The 19349-nt window shown below is 31.2% G+C and overlaps 1 protein-coding gene across 1 annotated transcript in view; it reads right to left on the bottom strand.

The window, feature by feature from the left end:
* LOC129230277 (VIP36-like protein) overlaps nt 1–18220 on the bottom strand; it is a 43859-nt gene extending 25639 nt beyond the window's left edge. The window contains exons 1-4 of the mRNA XM_054864680.1: nt 18037–18220; nt 8943–9058; nt 3145–3259; nt 161–243 (exon numbers count right to left, since the gene is read on the bottom strand). Of these exons, the coding sequence (XP_054720655.1) occupies nt 161–243; nt 3145–3259; nt 8943–9058; nt 18037–18148 (426 nt within the window). The 5' untranslated portion in view covers nt 18149–18220. The remainder of the gene's footprint in view (nt 1–160; nt 244–3144; nt 3260–8942; nt 9059–18036) is intronic.
* Nucleotides 18221–19349: the final 1129 nt, after the last annotated feature.

The following is a 19349-nucleotide window of genomic DNA, read 5'->3' as shown; positions in this document are numbered from 1 at the left end:
ATTGTTCGAAATGAACTCAGCACACCGCAAAACGTTCAAATCCGGTCAAAATTCGAAAATTTGCACGAAACCAATATTTTCTTCTATACATTAAATATAGAAGAAAGAAAAAAGAAATGTCGTGATCTTCATTTATTTATAAGCAATGAAAAATCCTTACTTGATGAGGCGTTGCTGCATTGTCAAAAGTGTCAACGAATAAGCCAAGTCCGCTAAAGTAATCTTTCGATCCAAAAATCGGGCCTGAAAAATTCCAAATGTTCTTTGCTTAAAAATTTAAATACATTGATGAACACTTATGACTTCGGGGGCTGTCAACAAATGACGTCATGCTTTGAGGGGGTACTGGGTTCGCAGTGCTGGATCGTGAGGGGAGCAAGCTGGAACCCTTGCACAGGGCAACAACTTCTGACAGGGCGACAAATTCACTATTTCTGTGGTCTTTTAAAACTTGACATAAAAACATGAAGGAAGATGGGTAAGGGCGTCAGTTTAAAGTTTTTGCCCTGGCTCGGAAAATTGTAGATCTGAAATGTTGGTCCGTGAAATAGTGACAGTTTGTGACAAGGATGAGAGAGATGACACAAGACGCGTAATATCACACATTTTTAATTAGAATACTAGCTTCATCGTCCGGCTTTGCTCGCCTAGCTCGAAAATAAAAGTTGTCAAGTGACGCGTGTTCAACACTCAGGCTTGAACCAAAAAAAAATCAGTAAAATTTTTCGGCAGATTGCGGAAAAATAACCAAAAAGTAAACATTTTAAATTCCCAGATTACAGGAAAAGCCTTTAAAACAAAAGAAGAAATTTTACTTCTTTATATTCGACTAAAAAAAAAAAAGTCAAAAGATTTTTCGTCTCAATGATTTTTTTCACGCTACAAATTTTAATAAAAGCATTATTGTGGAACGTTGAGATGAAGCACTGAATAATAATTTGAATGGTGGAAAGCCTTCGATAAATAGGGATTTAATGTCGAAATCTAAGTGTCCTAATTAATAGTTTTTAATTGATATATCCGCTAACTATTAACGGAGGATTATGTTGAATAGCCAAATATGAAAGAAAATTACGAATCCATCGATACCCGGTTCGATCGTCAGTTTACTGTCGTTCGAGAGAAGAACTTGGACAGACTACGTAGTTACATATACATAGTTGCATACGTAGGTACATACGCTCAGTTTTTAATTACATATCATGTTTAGAAAAAATTGCATGACATGTGACAAGGGAAGGGAGGGGGGTAATGTACTTTGTGGTAAAGAGGGTAGGAGACCAAAAATATTGAAAAAAAGTATGACATCATTTATAGACTGCCCCAAAGTTATTTTAAGCAGTGAGAAGCAAAAAGATGCAAGTACCGAAATTAAAAATTTAGGTATAACCATTACAAATGGTAAGTGAACCCTTCCTTTGTCTTAGGGCAAGATATAGTACTAATAACTCTGGTAGGTGCTGCTATACAACATGATTTAGAAAAAAATTCCATTAAAGCTTACCGAGCCCCGCAACTTTAAACGCGTTTTAATCAAAACTTGAAAATGTCCACTTACATTCCTTTGCTTCTGACTGCCTCAATTGTGCTAAATTAAAACTCCATTTAAAAGGATGTTTCAATTTATTGAAAATGTACGATACATCCTTTATGTTTCTAGTAAAAGAAGGTCCTAACCACTCCCAATTCTGATTCCGGAAAGAATTTTGTTAAAACAATACTACATACAATGACACCGTTATAAAAGAGTTACTCCATGTCAAGCCAACAATGTACTCAACCTGAACATCTCCGATTTTAATGGAACTTTCAGTTATCTTGCCCTTTGGCATCTTAAATGTATACGAATACTTTTTTTTTTTTTTTTTGAAACTAATCATTAATAACTGATGAGAAATTAATTTTTGAAATTCCTTAAAAAGCGCTTTTTTTACTTGCCAGCCGTGCTGAAAAATGTTATTACTCAAGTTTTGTGAGAGCTACAGAGTTGTAATGGGATCGTTTCCAAAATTTAAAAGTATTTTTTTCTGAAAGAGCATGTTTAAAAACATAGGATCTGACTATTTTTTTAAGTAATTTATTTAAGTTTATTATTTTTTTTTAATTACTTAAATCGGTGCGCTTTCATTGTTTGCACTTCTGTCGTGTGACATCACAAATGATGAAATGTGCCATTCAATGTTGCCATTCACAGAACAAAATATTTAATTCGCATCATTACTCACGTGTATTGGCAACGATATGGTTGATAGCAAGCGTAGAGCGCAATTTTAATTCGCTGCTTGATTATCATAACTTGGAAACGTAGTAGAAAAATGCGGCAAAGTGCATCATTTGTGACGTCATCAAGACCACGCCTTGTTTGAAAAATCGCACATTTTAAGAAATTAATTTTAAAAAAAACTGTTGGGAAAATGAAAGTATTTTCTGGGTTCATGTTTTTTTTTTTTTTTTGCTCATTCTATCCATTTCAATAACTAATAGTAGTATTTTGACTGAAGGAAACCACACCATCCGCTTAAAAATGAGCTGTTAGGCAGCTGTGTAGCTTCCATAAAATTTGAGTTACATTATTTTAAAGGACTGCCGGCAAGTAAATAAAAAAGGTGTTTTTTTTAATGAATTTCAATAATAAATTTCTCATCAATTATGAATGGTTGATTTTTTTTAAACCAATAATTTATAAATTTGAAATGTAGTAAGATTTGGGAAAGTTTCCTAAAAATCTGCGAGGATACAGTATAGATTTTATTTATTTATTTATTCAATTGATTTGACATCGTATGACCCAAAAAAGACCTACATACCATATTAGTAATGTAAAATGTTAAACAAAGTTTTAGATTCATGCTTTATTCTCTATATAGTCAGGGGTTCCCAAAGTGGGTGCCGTGACGTGTCCACGGTTTCAACAATAGAAATAGGCTGGGATGCCGCGAGAAAAAAACTTAATTCTTCAAATAAGTGCCGCAAACCGGAATAGTTTGGGAACCGCTGGTATACAAAAAACCCTTCTTTAGATTATGACTTGGCCTTGAAGAATTCCGAAATGTAGCATCTAAACTGATTAATATTTTTTCTTTGAACTATCATGAAACAAGATCGAGTTTGATTTAAAAAAAAATATGTAAAATAGTATCTAACCTGAATGTAGCGCATCTCGCACGTACCAGATAGCCAGTCCATCTCCGTTCAAATGGACTCCTTTGCCATGGATTTGAAACTGTACTTGGAACTCCCAATCTTTGCTCAACACAGGCTAGAACGCAAAAAAAAATCATATTTGCTTTGTTGGTGTTATTAAATTATAATTAATTGGATTCATTTGGTTTTTGTTGTACATTTTTTACTATCCACAAAACGGAACAAAGCAGTAAACTACACTGTCGTAAAGCAAAATACAAATAACAATAACAGTATCCACATCCATAGCGACAGCGACAAAATTTGGTTGTCGTAATCGACTGTTGCTGTAGTTATAAAACTAACAACTGGGATTTATATGCTAAAACTGACGTCATGGCGCAATCAATAAGTTATGACTTGTTAACGTTTGTTGATGAAATTCTGTTGGAAACAACCAAATTGTTTTGAATTGTTTAAATATTTCTTTTAAATTGACTATATTTAAATATAACCTTTATTATTTGAATAACTTTAATTGTTGTTAATTTGTACTTTTGGAACTAATTTCAAAGACTACAGCTTCTGTTTAATTATTCTATTGTTAATAATTGATATGCATTACTTATTCACAGCTCTAAACCTTGAATTCACCACCTTCTGGTGATTAAGGAAATTAGCTAAAGAGGTTAAAACATGTCAATTTTTCACAGATAATGCAGATGTCTCATTGGACAGATCATATTATATGAAAATGTCTTTGTTTTTACTTCTTTCAACAGCCATGGGTCAGAGATTGAAGCGCCTCCTATAGATTATTTGAATTGCAACTATTATTTGAATTGCAACTTAGTATCGAAAATTGCTTTTTTGCTTCACAGGCGATTTTTTTTATTGCGCTTTAGAACGAAATTTGTTTTAGTTACAAATAATTTCCTAGGTAAACTCAGATGATGAAAACGTTCATTATCCGTGGCAAAAGTTTATTTTAAGCAATCTGAACACTTAATCGTGCTTTTACCTGAGATTATTCTACAATTGTTGACGAAAACAAAGCAAAAAATTTGTAAATTCCCTTATAAGCATAAATAGACGACTGATGTGACATAGTATCCTAAGAAGTTAGAATTATAACAATAGTAGAAAGACCTCTCTCATAACAGGAACCAATAACATTTTCAGTGAAATTTAGGTAAGTCAAATTTCTGAATTAATTAAGGCAAAACCACCAGAAGTTGACGTTATACTAGTAGTGGAATCATATTTAAAAAATCAACAGGAAAAAGTATTCGCAACTCCAATAAACTATAGGGGGCGCTCCAGCCACTGTCTAATGGCGGATGAAAAAGGTAAAACAAACAAATGCCGTAACTTGTAACTTGCTTTGACGCTTAATGAATGACAGTAATTGCTCATCTAGTTTGTGGGAAGCTCTTTTTTCTATTCTTCCGAAATTACATTACACCACAAACTGTCTAAAGCCTGTAATTTCCCCAAAGAAAACATGTGGAATGGAATGTTTTACCTTTTCCTTTAGTATTGTTGATCACTGCAAGTTAGCGTGTTCGAGCTCTGGAGTTGCGAATAAAACTGCACAAAAATATAAATATTATTGAACGTTGCAATGCTTATCGTTCAGCTTCTTTTTTTTTTTTTTTTTTTTTGGCCTGTGTTTCTATTGCTAATTTAGTTTTTCTTTATAAGTGTCAACTACTATTGCATCTTTAATGCTGAATGTTTTATCTTACAGGTGGTTTTTTCATAAAAGTTAATATGTAGATCTATAAATTTTTCCGTCCTGTAGAGCGGGATCTAGTTGTGAAATGATTAGTAAAAACAGTTTATTTAATTTTCATTTTGGGTAGGGGGAGGTGGCGTACGTTGGATCGTGGGTCACTTTGGATCGATCTCAATTATTTTAATAGTATTAATATTTTTGAGCAATCACGATTGCTTCTTGTTCTCACTTGACTGTTTTTGGCGTGCTATCATTTTATTTTCCCATCGCCACCCTCCGCACCATCAGAGGGCTCCTCGACCGGCTCCTCACGATGCTGCTCCTATAGCGAAAGCCGTCTAAAGGTTGCATCCATGTCCTACACACACGCGCATACATACACAACTACAGACACACACAAACACATACACACACATACACCTACACACATACACATACACACACGTATACACACAGACACCTACACATACACACACAAAAACATACACACACATACACACAACTAGCCACACATTCATGCCTGCACACAGGCACAAACACATATGCCTACACACACATACACATACCCCCTGCACACAAACACACATACCCCCCACACACAAACACACACGCCTACATACACACAGTCGTGATTGCGAAAAACATAATTTGAAATCAAAATGTCAAAATTCAAATTAATTTTTCTTTTTTATTTTATTTTATGACCAACAAATAGCACCTATGGTCCTACAAATCCTATAATGAAATCACAGGGTACAGTTATATTGAACAAATTTTATTCCAAAAAGTGTTATTTCAGTAGTCCTGAGTAATTTTCGGAAAACTGTAACTTTTTTTTTTAATGCTTTTCATCAAGATTGCGGAGAAAAAATTGAATTCCTTTCTTGAAGTAAGTTCTTTTAGTTCACAATAATAGACAATTTTTTCATTTTTTGTCAAAAAGAAAACAATTATGACACCACTTTTTCAGACCAAGAAGGTGGGGTAGGTTGGTGCACTCTTTGTGGGGCTTCGTTGGACCAGACCAAACTACGACACATAATTTAAAAACTATTTTTTTCTCTTAAATCTCAGGAATTATAACAATATTTTAAGTTTCTGTATATATTATACATTCATTTCATTTCATGTTACACATGTTTCGAAATAATAATAAAAACTTAGAGCAAAAAAAACATAGATAATTATTTAATAAAAATTATACTAAATTAATTTTACCAAAACGATTCATTTCATATCTGCACTTTTTTCAAATTTATATTTTCAAATATACTGTGGCTCACAAAAGTGTTCGTACACTTTGAAATTTTTTAGTAAAACCAAAATAACGCGAAACTGATTTCGAATATGAAGTCCAATATTTTTTCACGTCATTCCTATGCCATTCTAAATAAATCCCTGTAATTTTTTTTTTAAATATTTACGGATTTTTTTTTTTTTTTTTTTTGAAATGTGTCGAAAAACAACGAAGAGACAGAGAAATAGTACGCCACAAAAGCCATCGTACACTCAAATATTTTCGAATAAATTCATGATTAAAATTATCATATGTTGTTTTTTTAATTATTTTTGCACTACGTTGAGCCCTAAAAGTCATTTGGCTTTAATTTTTTGTTTATTTATTCCTTAATATTGTGCTTATTACTTTAAAATGGTGGTATTCGTAAAAAACCACAAACATTATTTGAAATTTGATTTTTTCCTCACAGTAGCAGTAAATTGATTTGAAATGTCTCTAAATTAGTTAATTTATTCCATTCTATAGAAAAGTGCTTGATAAAATGCTTTAAAGAAAAGAATCGGACCCAAAACAAGGTAAGAAAAGGTCAGCCGGTAAAGTCGATAAAGCGTGATCGGAGATTTAAGTTAAAAAATTCATGAAAAATACACATTTGAGTGCTGTAAAAGTCTCTGCAGAGTTAAATGAAAGTTTTTGTATTTAATTTTCCCCTAAAATACTTCTCCAAGTTTTCTGATTAGCTGGATTAAATGGGGCCTCTTCCCGCAGAAATTTTCTTGGCCGTGCGAAAAATAGAAAGCTTATGCTTTTCGTCGCAAAATCAATGATAAATAAGCTCAAAACGTTTTGATATTACGCCTTACTTACAGATAAAAATGAATTCAACATTTTTGATTGAATTGTTGTATTATTGTAAATAGAAGAAAAAATCAGGAACTTAATCTTAAGAACTTAGTTGGACCAGTTAATCAGGATGGTGAATGTGTTCTTGTATGAGGATGCATATCAGCATTAGGACTTGGTAGTTTGGAATTTTTTGATGAAATAATGAATCATGCTGTTAATTTAAATATTTTAAAAACCAATTTCAAACACTTAGCCAAAAATTTGGTTATAGGAAACGACTTTGTTTTTTATCAAGAAAATGATAAGAAGAACACGGTTTTCTAAACTTATGCGTTTAGTGCTTCGAAAATTGTTCAAAAGTTTAGAAAATACCCCTTCAGTCTCCCAGATTTGAAATTAATGTAACATTTTTAAAGATACCTGGAGGATAGATTACGAAAATACGACTATGAAACGAAAGTAGAGCTAGAAACAGTAAGACTCGAAATGTGGTTGAACGCGTACCCAGAAAATACGCAAAAAAAAGGAAGAAAAAAGAAGGAAATCTATTTTCAGACGTTTAACAGGTGTTGTTGATGCTGCATGATATTCTACTAAATGATAACTTAATAAAAAGTTAGATTATTCAAAAATATATAGACATTTTTTAAAGTGTACAAAGACTTTTGTAAGATAAAATCTCCGGCACTTTTTGGTTTTTGATTTTTAAAAAATTAAGTTTTAATATTAAAAAAAAATTCATGTAGTTTTGTTGAAAATTGATCATAGATCTTATAATTAAATACCTATTTCGGAATATTAATTCTAACCAATGGATAGGGTCCTTTTTCATTGAAAGTTGTAGGTGTAAGAACACTTTTTTGGGAGCCACTGTACTTCTAAATTTTTCCAGACAATTGTTTTCTAAGTGTAAAATATACGATACATGTATACATGCTATAATGATGTTCCTGTATAAAACTTTTTTTTTGTTGCTAAACAAACACTCTACATACAAACAAAATAAAACAAATAATTGATTAAAGGAATAAAAAAGTACACTTTACTTAAGATTATCCTATTTATTTTTTATATTTGATTTTAAAATGCAAAGATATGCTAACTTAAAGATGTCAATTTTATTGTACTTTTTCTTTGAAATATATGGGATTAGTATAACAGGATTCTTTTCATTTTGGAATTGTTTCATGCTGGAAAAAAAGAGCTCCCCCCCCCTAGCAAATAGTGATGTAACTTTGCATAAAAGTAACATATGACTTATCCCTCAGAAATCCAGTCCAATAAAAGTACTACTTCCAAAGCTCTGGAAGTAGCACTTTTATATTCCCAGATATCACTTAACACATCTTTAGTTAGTTAACTTCTATACTGTCTCATGAATATTCAATAATTGATTTTTCTTTTGATTTTTAAAAAATAATTGTGTATTAATAGTGAATAATTATTACTGTTTTCAATTAAAAATGATTTATCAATTAAAATCAATTTAATATGTTATACTGATCTTTAAACTTAATATTTTTCACTCTACACACAGAAGATAATAAGGTAGTTACAACGTTTGATAGTATATATCACTAAAATTATAACAAATGCTGTTTGAGAGTATGCGGACCAACGTACTCACACCCGTGGGGCACGTTGATCAACTTTACAAGGTTTCGGTTAAAAATTAATGTAAAGAAAGTTTATCAGTTCAACATTTTTAAAAAAAAATCTGTGGTATTGAGAAGTGCTTAGTGAAGCTTATTGTAGAAAACCGAGCTGCTCATTAAATTTTTTGATGAGATAAAAAATGATAAGTAAAATAGCGGACTAACGTGCGCCACCTCCTCTTAAATTATTTTATAAGTCATATTCAATACATTATACCATACTAGAAGCCTGTAAATCCAGATATTGTAATGGTTTGATACCACTAGTAGTTGTTTATTATATAACGTAGCCAAAAGTATAATATACCAAGAGCTAATTTTTTTTTTCTTTTTTACTTACGAAATTGTTCCATATTGCTCCATGTTTGTTTGGCTCATCTGTAGTCAAACGAATATATTTTTCACCAAGCTGTGCATTTCCGGTTAAATCCCAATACTGAAGATTTTCGGCCCGACCTTGAAAAATTTAAAATTACGTCATAATATGAAAAAATTAAATTCTAAAATTTATTTATTTCAATGCTACTACACTTTTATTTCTTCCCGTGTATCATTTTTTAAACAGATAAGTTATATTTGTGGAAAGTAATGCATTTTAGACATATTTTGCTCACCGTTATGACAAAAAAAAATAATTAACTAATAATAATAAAAATTTAGACACATATTACAATTTGTGATAGTGAGATAGTTGAAGCACAGAAATAGAGATCATGAACGACTTTTCTATTGATGTTTTGAAAAGAAATAAATAGTTGGATCAACAAAAATAAAATTGCTAAAAACTGAGATTGCCCTTAAAATTTTCCATTTTTCATTTTCTTTTTCTTTGCGAAATTCAAAATTCTTCGGTGTGTGTGTTTGTGCTTTTATTTGAACAGATATAATGCATTACTACTGTTTATGAAGTAATAACGTACGAGGAAAACATTTAACCCTTAAAACATTTTGTCCTTTGTTACTAGAATTAGTTTAAATTGTTTAGTTACTTTAACTATTAGTGTTATTTTTCTAAAAGTTTCTATAATATGCATTTAAACTTTATAACGCTTTAATGCTCACTTTAACTGATTACGTGATTTGCATGGAACTGAATATTCCAATTTTGCACGAATCAAAGAAATCAATGTCCCAGAACATCCTTCCGTTACACACTTTTGAAACACAAAATTTTTTTAAATAATTTTGAGTGTCAAATAGAGCTACGTCTACAAGCAGGGGCGGATCCAGACAGAATTCTCGGAGGGGGCCCTTTGGAAAAATATGATGCTTTGGAAATTTTTGAATATTACAAATATCAATATAGCCCACCTTTAACCAGAGCATGTTTTAAGGAATTTTCACTAGGCGACACAAGTTTAACATAAAGGCAGTAACCGTCCCAATAATTTTCCTCTTTTCTTAACAAACGTGTGCATATATCGTCGCCTCAAAGTGGCATTCCTGTAATCAGTACTGTTTGTTTCTGAGGCGACTGCATAGGACTTCTGATTTAAGAGGAAGCCGATATGAACCAACCTCAAGTATAATATTATCGACGAAGTAAAGGGGTCCCGGGGGTTTCTCCCCCGGAAAGTTTTTGAATTTGTAATCTTTAAAGCGCATTTTAGACGCTCTTTGCTAATGTTAGAGGAGAAGAGTATCGGTGGCGCTCCCCTGTCTATTTTTCAACATTGTAGCTCTAAGAATGCTATTTTAGACGATCTTTGATGATGTTAGAGGAAGGAGAAATTTGAGGGCCCATCTAAGGAAATTTTTCGGATTTGTAATCTTAGAAATTCATTTTAATTGTCTTTTGTAATATTAAGGACTCGGGTGCGACTCCATCCCCCGAGACCCATTTTTTGAAATTAAAACTTTAAAAACGCAAAAATTATCTCCAATAATGTTAAGAAGAGGTAGATTTTTTTTTTTTTTTTTTTTTTGCAATTGTACAGCAAAAAACGTACTTTATTACGATCTTTTCGTGATGATACAGGGAGAAGAGATTCGAGGACCCATACCAAGAAAATTTTCCTAATTTACAATTACAGTTCTGAAGATAATTATTTTTCGAAGAGGGTTGGAGCGTCGAAGCACTCCCCCGGAAATTGCTAGAAATTGTAGCTTTAAAAAGGCTGATTTAGAAAATTTTTGGTGAGGGAAGGAAAGATTAAAAGTCCCATCCTAGGAAAATTTTCTAATTCATAGATTTTAAAATGCATTTTAGACTATCTTTGGTAAGGTTTGGGTTTGAAGTGTTTCGGAGGTCCACTTAGAATGAAAAAACAATAATTCGATTTTTTTTCAATTTAAGCTAGGAAAGAGGGTTTTAAAAAACTACTTGAAACTTACTCTGTGTGGGTTTATGACTCCTCGGCATTGTTTTTATATTCATGTTAGACTTCGAGGAATAATAGGATTTTTTTAATATTTAGCTTTAAAAAAGGTTTTTAACTAGAAGCACCGTTTATACGTTTTTGAAAGGACTGTACGAAAAAAAGCGTACAAATGAGAAAACGTATAATAGAATTATGTGTATTAGATTCTGAATTAATAGGTTAATGTGTATTAGATTCTGCAGGGACCAATTTTAAAAACGTACAATTGATAAAAACGCATAAAAGAGAAACGTATAAACGATGCTTCACTGTATTTTTGAAACTTTCTCAGGGTGACCATGGCCCCCTTCTCATTGTTTTCCTTATTATTATACTTTGTATGCATTATATGGGAATTTTTTTACATTTTTGCTCAAAAAAGGGGGATTTCAACTATTCTTGAAATTTTCTCGGAGGGGGCCATGGCCCCCATGGCCCCCTCCCTGGATCCGCCTATGTCTACAAGTTAGCTGGATAGGGGAATGTGGAGCAAAGTGAAATAGCGGGCCTAAGTGAAATGGTGAAACACTTACTCTATTTTTAACGCCACTTTTCCGGTTATATTTTAAGTATGTAGTAACACATGTAGTCTATTCCAGTCAGAAGAAAGTTACCTTTGAAGATCAAATCACAGGATAATACTAACAATTTTAAAAATCATATTGTAATATTTTGTTGTAAGTCAAAAAACATTCTTGTTATAAAATGATAACATTCTTGTTATTAACATCTTAAATACTAATTGAGACCAACTAATAGTCGATGCAGTATTTATTTAATATTTAGTTTATTTGCCTGTTAAAGGCTTTGTACGGTTAGTCAAGTACAAACGAAGCAAAGTAGATGGAACAAAGAGAAATAGTTCATTTCCTTTACTTATTCAATCATTTATTTAATTATATACGTATTCATTTATTAGCTAATTCATTTACCTTCCTTCATTCACTAAGTCACTTATATTTATCCATTCCTTCACTCATTTTCTTATTCGTTCATTCATTTACTTTTTTCTCATGTATTCAATGTATCAATTTCTCATGTATCAATTTATTTATTTATTTCTTCGTTTGTTGTTTCATTATATTTTCCTTTATTCATTCATTATTTTTTTTACTCATTTATTTGATCAAAAATATGTTTTAAGGTCGAACAGAAAGTATTTCATTTAAAACATGTTTTAATTTTCAATTTGTCTCTTGAAAAAGAAAGTGAAAAATTTTCCCTTATTGCCAAAAATAGAAAATAATGCTTCAATGCAAGTTTTTTTTTTCTTTTTTAAAAATACATTTTTCTTTCTTTATGTACTATAAGTTTCAAAACAAATTTCCAATTTCTTTCTTTATGTAAAGTAAATTTCAAAACAAGTTTCCAATGTGCTCATTTTCAAAAAGTTAAGTTATCTTAACTATTTCACTTAGCCCCACATTCCCCCACTGTTATTATATCAGGATATAAGTTAATTTCTGTTTGAATTATATCTCCTTCCCACACTTCTGGTAATACGCTGTTTCCTTCCCCACTGTTCTCTTTTCAGAACAACTGATGTCTTTCTTACTTCACAGAACGCCTAACATTATACTGAAGCACTTACATGAAAGGAACAAATTTTATTCAGGCTTTTTATCGATCCCCAGTTTCTTCCATATAAATTACATTGCTGCCAGTTATGAAAGAGTGAGGTCAGGTCGTGAGGAGGAACATTTTTATAGTACATGATGTTTTAGCTCCGAGTTCGGTTCCAGGTGCCGCGTTATTTGCTCAGGTAGGCAAAAGTCAATTACAGCTCCTATGCTAAATCGATTCGATTTATTTTAATAGAAGAGCTAACGCAGCTGGTTCGAAATTCTTTGAAGCTGGATGTTTTTACGCATTTTTAATTGATTATTGAACTAGCTATTGCTAGGAACAGACTAGTCTGTAAAATGATTTTGTTTTTTTCAGTTCTTGGAGTGATCTCTCGTATATACTCCACAAGCTCGAATATTAGAAGTTGGCGTTAGTTCCACCTTTCACAGGAGTCATCAGCTAACGTATGCAAGCGACAATTTACTAGTTGGGAAACGAATACCATATACCCATACACTTTGCATCCCGTTAGAACCCCCCCCCCCCACACTCACACATGCAATTCACAACTTTCGATTTTCAAAAGATTATTCTTTTCTGTTGTGATTTTTAGATAGTTTCGGTTTTGCTCGTGCTGAGTTTATTCTTAGATGGGCTGTAAATAGTTAGTTTAAATCAGTGTTTTGGACTTAGTGTCATGCAAGAAATGTAAAATTTTAGTATCGTGTTTGCTCTAAACCTCGTCACACGAGGGTTTCCGAAATTAGCCTTCGTATTAGACGGAAACTGTGCTGAAAAAAGCAGCGTTCGTTAGAAAAAGGACTACCTGTAACCAAAATAAAGAAGCGTTCGGTTGACAAAACATGGATGTCTTTTTTGGGAAATTAAAAAACTGATGAACCCAAAACCGATAGAAACATATCCGGAGTTCGTGTATCAGACTCTGAGACTGCGACGTCTTCATTTGCCTCTGATTTTTCGACAATTGAAAAGAATCGGTGAGTATTCATCAATGTCCGAATTACATTCAAAAAATATTTAATTTTAAAAGAAGATTTTCGCCGCATTTTTTAATAGTATTTAGTAAAGTTTTTTGTATTTTTCTGCATACAAGATGGATGTCTGTCCTGTTTCAAATATTGTGCAAATGTTTAATCAATATCTAAATAATATATAAAACATTTAATTTTTATTAGATTTTCATAGTATTTATTTATAGTATTGCGTTGACTGGTGTAAATACTGCCCTCCACCCTTAACAAGTTATAATACAACTTAACTAGGTCATTTTAATGTATTGATTAATATTAATTAAGTTTAATTAATAATAATTTAAGTATTTAATTTATAATAATTAAAATTAATTAAGTTTTCAACCAACTAATGGCCGATTTTGTGCTTTTGTTGACACCTAAAGAAACCTAAGTTCAAGAAAATTGCCATACGTAAGACTACATTCTTGAGCATGACACCCCCTAAAATGAAATCCTGTATCCGCCCCTGAATGTGAGGCAAAGTGAAATAGTTGAGATTACTTATACTTTTTTCAAAATGAACAAATTGGAGATTTGTTTAGAAAATTACAGTACATGAAGAAAGAATAATATATTTCATAATAAAACTTGGCATTGAAATATTATTTTTTTCTTTTTGACAGTAAATTTGTACCTTCAAGAAAAGGTTTGAAAAATTCCCTTCTTTTTTCATGGGACAAAGTGAAAAATAAAATATATTTCTGCTGAAATATTTTCTGTCCGATTGTTAAAAACATTTTTGATCAAATAAATAAGTAAATAAAAGAATGAATAAATAAATGAAGATAATATGAAACAATAAACGAATAAATAAACTGATAAATAAGTTTTAAAATGGAGAAAAAAAAAATAAATAAACGAATAAAATAGTAAATGAATAAGAAAATAAGCGAATGAATGAATAAAAAATTGGAGTTTTTAAATGAAAGAATGTAAATGAAACAACTGATTAATGAATACGTATAAGGAATTTTACAAAAGATTGAATAAGTAAATTAAATGGACTTTCACTTTGCCCCGCATGCACTTGACTAACTGTACAAAGCATTTGAAACACAAATAAGCTTAATATTAAAGAAATAAATCCTGCACCGTATATTAGTAGATCTTAATTATAATATTAAAAATATTAATAACAATATCTTTATCATTTAATAATAACAAAAATAATTTTTGACTTACAGCAAAATATTACAATATGAGAATCAATATTTTTGAAAATTGCTTGTATTAACCGTTTAACCGCCGAACTATTGACGGAAGATCAAATTTGAGTAATTTTTTGAAATCATGTCTATTTATGTCTAGTAAATACAGAAATAAAATAAAATTTCCAGAAAAAAATTTTTGACTATGTTTTTCAGTGTGTTCCATTTTTGGAACATTGGCGCTTTGCATGAAGTTTTTTTTCTTCTTTTTTTTTCAGAGATTTTTTTTTAAACTGAGAGGTTTTGAATGCATTTTTTATCTTAGCATACTTTATTACGGAAAAAATAATATTTTTAATTGCATTTATGTACATACCAGAATTCAGAAAATCCAATACAGAAATATCTAATGACCATGATATGAAAGGAAGCATTGCTGGTGAAGTCATTTGTCGCAATGGAAACATTTTTTAGTAGTATTTTTTTTTTTTTTTTTGCACACCGCACAACGTCCTTGGGATGCAGATACAATATAATGTCCGTCAGACATTCTTGATTGTTTATGTAAATGACAACGAGGCCCTGGATGACTTTCCACTCGTACTTTTCTTCTTAGGAGGTGAGTTGTTATTTCTCTTCGGAACTCTAAATGCTTCATCTTGACTTCGTGTAACTCACAATGAAGTAACCAACTAGCTACAACTGAAATATTCAGAGCATTACTAAAAAGATTCCACCGCCATTTTTTACTTCACAAATGAGGTCTGTAGCTCCCTAAAAGTGTATCTAAGACGTCCACACCCCCCATTCCTTCATTGTATCTCTTGATAAGATGAGGTTGTGGCACATCTATCTTGCATTTCTGCATTTTTGCGTCTTCTAGAATGTCTCCTTCCTCAGTGATATTGCCTGATTCATCAGGGGGTAATTGGCATATATCTACATCTGGCAAATTTGAATCTGACAATGTCTCTAAATAAGCCACAGCTTGTTCTACAGTAAGAAATCTTGTAGACATTTTTTAACAGTTATGAACAGTTGGTATACGTCAAACAGAATTTTGTTTCGCTCGAAAACAAAGCTAGCGAACTATTGAACTGCATTTATAATATGAAGAATAAAACTTTCACTAATATTATTTTTTATTATCACGTGACAATGCAGCTGTCCGAGCTGGTGTGGATTCGGAACCATATAGTCTGTCAAACAGCAGACTGTTATTATTTTCTTTGCTAACGAAACGTCATATCCTTTCAAAATATAAACTTACTTGGTTTTGCCAACACCTACATCAGAGTACATTCAAAATGAGAAGAAAAAAGAAACATATATTACGAAAAATGAAATTTCCCCTTTGAAGTCGAACGATTTACTTCTTGGAAATTTGACTCCCTAAAAGCGCCAATGTTCCAAAATTGGAACATGCTATTTTCAAGGGGTACATCTTTTGGAAATATCATTGTACATTTCTACAAGCATTTTAAAATCATACACTGAAGTATTTTTCACAACTATAATAAATATCATCACATTTTCTGAAAAAGCCAATTTTTGGTAAATTTTATAAGAAAAAGTTGCAAAAAGCTAAAAAAACACTCATCTTTGAAAAATCGCAATAAATAATTGAAAATATATAAACAATTAATTAGGAAATCAAAAAATACTTTGAAATAAGATTAAACTGTGTTTAAAAAAACTTTTTTATTTTAACGTTATTTCTTGGGAAAATTTTCAGTTAAATATGATGTTCCATTTTTGGAACATTGGCGGGTAAACGGTTAACATATTGTTCAATTTTCAGAGCTACTTTTTCTTGACTGGAATAGACTACATGTATTACTACATATCTAAAATATTATTAGGCAGGTGGCGTTAAAAGCAGAGTAAATATTTCATACCATTTTATTTTGCGCCGCTATTTCACTTTGACCCACATTCTCCTATATGTTTAACATTGCAAGAAAACTGCAAACTTTTATTTTCCGTAATTACATCTACAAACTATATTTGTTATGATTTTAGAGCTATTTTAAATAACTCTTCATTGTAGTTCAAACTTACTTCTTTATGACCCTCCTTATATTCTGCTATGTATTTTGGAGAAGTTTTTCAAAGAAGACTGTCCGAGCAGAATAAATAAACTTACATAAAATTTAATAACTTCCCGTGTTCAATTTAAATTTATTTACATGATGTCAACTCAACATAATAAACTGAACCTCACATAAACAGATAAATATTTCTTATACCTATTTCATGTAGAGTCACCATTGTGCACACTAATTTCTTACTACAGTTTGTTAACTTAAAACTATTTTTCTTATCAATTGTGTGCTACTCCTACTAAAGAGAGGCTTTGGTATTTGTATAATAATGATTCAAATTGTACAAATATAAAATCCACATATATTAATTTAATATTTTGAATTTCTATTTACATTCCAATAAAATGTTAACTAGAGACAATTTTTGCATTATAATTAAAACACCTGTGTACACACAGCTCACAACTCGACTGTACAATAAAAAATGTGTACAGTAGCAAAAATATTTTTGAAGAGTACGCGATTAAAGTAAAATGACCCCCGTGGATGTAATTCTGTTCGTTACGAAACATAAGCTGGTAGTAAAACTTGATTTAAATTTAAACGTCTGCTCTGAAAAGAACTTTAATTCAAATTTAGAATCAAGAGACTTAGATTTTTGAATAATTAAATGTATTAATCCATCTGATATTAATCTTAAATTATTTCAAGGGTCTAGAAAAATTATTTTATTTTATTTATTTATTTTTCAGTATTCTTCATATGATCCTTTTAGAGAGTTTTCTATTCTCTTTTCATTGGAGAATATATTTAGCTCTTTCATTTTTTCTTAATAAGTAATCATAGAATTTACAATGGAACCGGAGGAACCAAATGGAACTAAATTAACTTTTTTCTCAACAATTCTAAAAAGCTAGCTGCAACTTTAACTTAAAAGTGATTTCCATCTCCTATACATCATGTCGCTATGCCAAATTGTTGATATGATATAGTACCAACTGCATCTTATTGATGATTCATTCACTAAAATGTATAGGGACTATTTTATACTCTTAGAGAGCACGTGGTCTTACAGATGATGCGATTAAAAAATTTATTTTCGCTGTCACATTGAGAAAAGGGTTAAAAAATATAGGTTTTCTCACAAAAGGATTTTAAGCTGCCGATTTATTAAACATGAAACATGTAGACTGAAATACTCAATCGAAAATACATCACATCTCCTCGTGTTGATCGCAAATCTTCTCAAAGTATTTAATAATTGGAAAGAAACTGTTTTACCTTCATACGGTCCGTTTAGAGAGTTTTCTTTTTTCACGACTACTGCGTGTACGATGCATGAGAACAGGATGCAAATGCTGCCCACGGCAAGAAATTTCGACGTGATCCACATTGTTAGGCGTCTTTTCGAATATCGGCAATCTAAGAAAGTGAAACGTGTACCAGACGAAGAGAATTACTCCAAAATGAAATCATAGGACCGGAGGAGATACACGTGTTTCCTCCGCTGTGTATTCAGCTGTGAGCCGCGTAGAGCATCTTGTTGCCATAACTGTAGTGTCACCTTCAGAAATGTTGGACATGGTACTTTATTTTAATTTGATTGGTTGATGGATGAAATTATATATGAAAATTATATTACATAATTAATTTTGCATTTTTGTTTTCTAAAATAGAAATATTTCGGTGGAATTTTTTTAAAAACAATTTTAGACAAAGTTACTGCTGTTCACTTCTACGGTTAACTGACTGACATTTTAAAAATAAAACAATTAGAGTATTGTAACATTGATCGCAAAACGTGCACTATACAGAAGAACTTTTCTCCTGAGTGATTGTATTTTTTCAACTGAGCTGAATGGAAAAATGAATTTCTAAAATACATTTTGAATGATTTTAAAAAAAAAATTAAAAAATGGTATTTGACTGACAATAATGAAAGTAACACCTATCAGTTACCATGTTTTCAAAAAAAAAAAAAAAAAATGATAGTCATTCAAAACGCATTTTGGAAATTCAATTGTACCATTCAATTCAGTTTAGAAATGCAATAATCCGGGGGGGGGGGATCTTTTTTACAGTGTATATTTTCCGTTGAGTGTTACAAAATACTTACTTTTTTTTATTAAAAATGTCAGTCAGTTACTCGTAAAAGTGTCTTGTTACTAACTAAAACTACAAACCTGCATCTGTTATCAATATATGTGTGTTCAAGTCTATATTCCAGCCTTGCTTCTGTTAAATTTTTACCATATATTTTAAGTGTGAGGTATAATCTACTGGGGTTTTTTTGGGGGGGGGGGGGGGGGGAGGGGAGTAAAAGAAAAATGCTGTCTTAAAATGTTGAAATATAAATCGAGATTTGCATATGGATGCGGCTTAGGTATTTACAAAAAATAATGCGTATGCAAAATTGTACGGGTTTTTTAAAAAATATATTTTAAGTGTTTGTATGATTTGCTCACATATTTTTTGTGAAAGAATACATAAAGGTATAAGTTAATTATTTATTTATGTAATAAATATTTTATCTAATTTCAAATATGTATATAACAGATACCTTATGTTTTCTTTGGGCTTCCAAATTTGAATAT

The sequence above is a fragment of the Uloborus diversus genome, chromosome 1 (assembly GCF_026930045.1).
Source record: "Uloborus diversus isolate 005 chromosome 1, Udiv.v.3.1, whole genome shotgun sequence".
Taxonomy (NCBI): domain Eukaryota; kingdom Metazoa; phylum Arthropoda; class Arachnida; order Araneae; family Uloboridae; genus Uloborus; species Uloborus diversus.
Note: the sequence above shows the minus strand (reverse complement) of the source record. Positions and strands in the feature narration are given on the sequence as shown.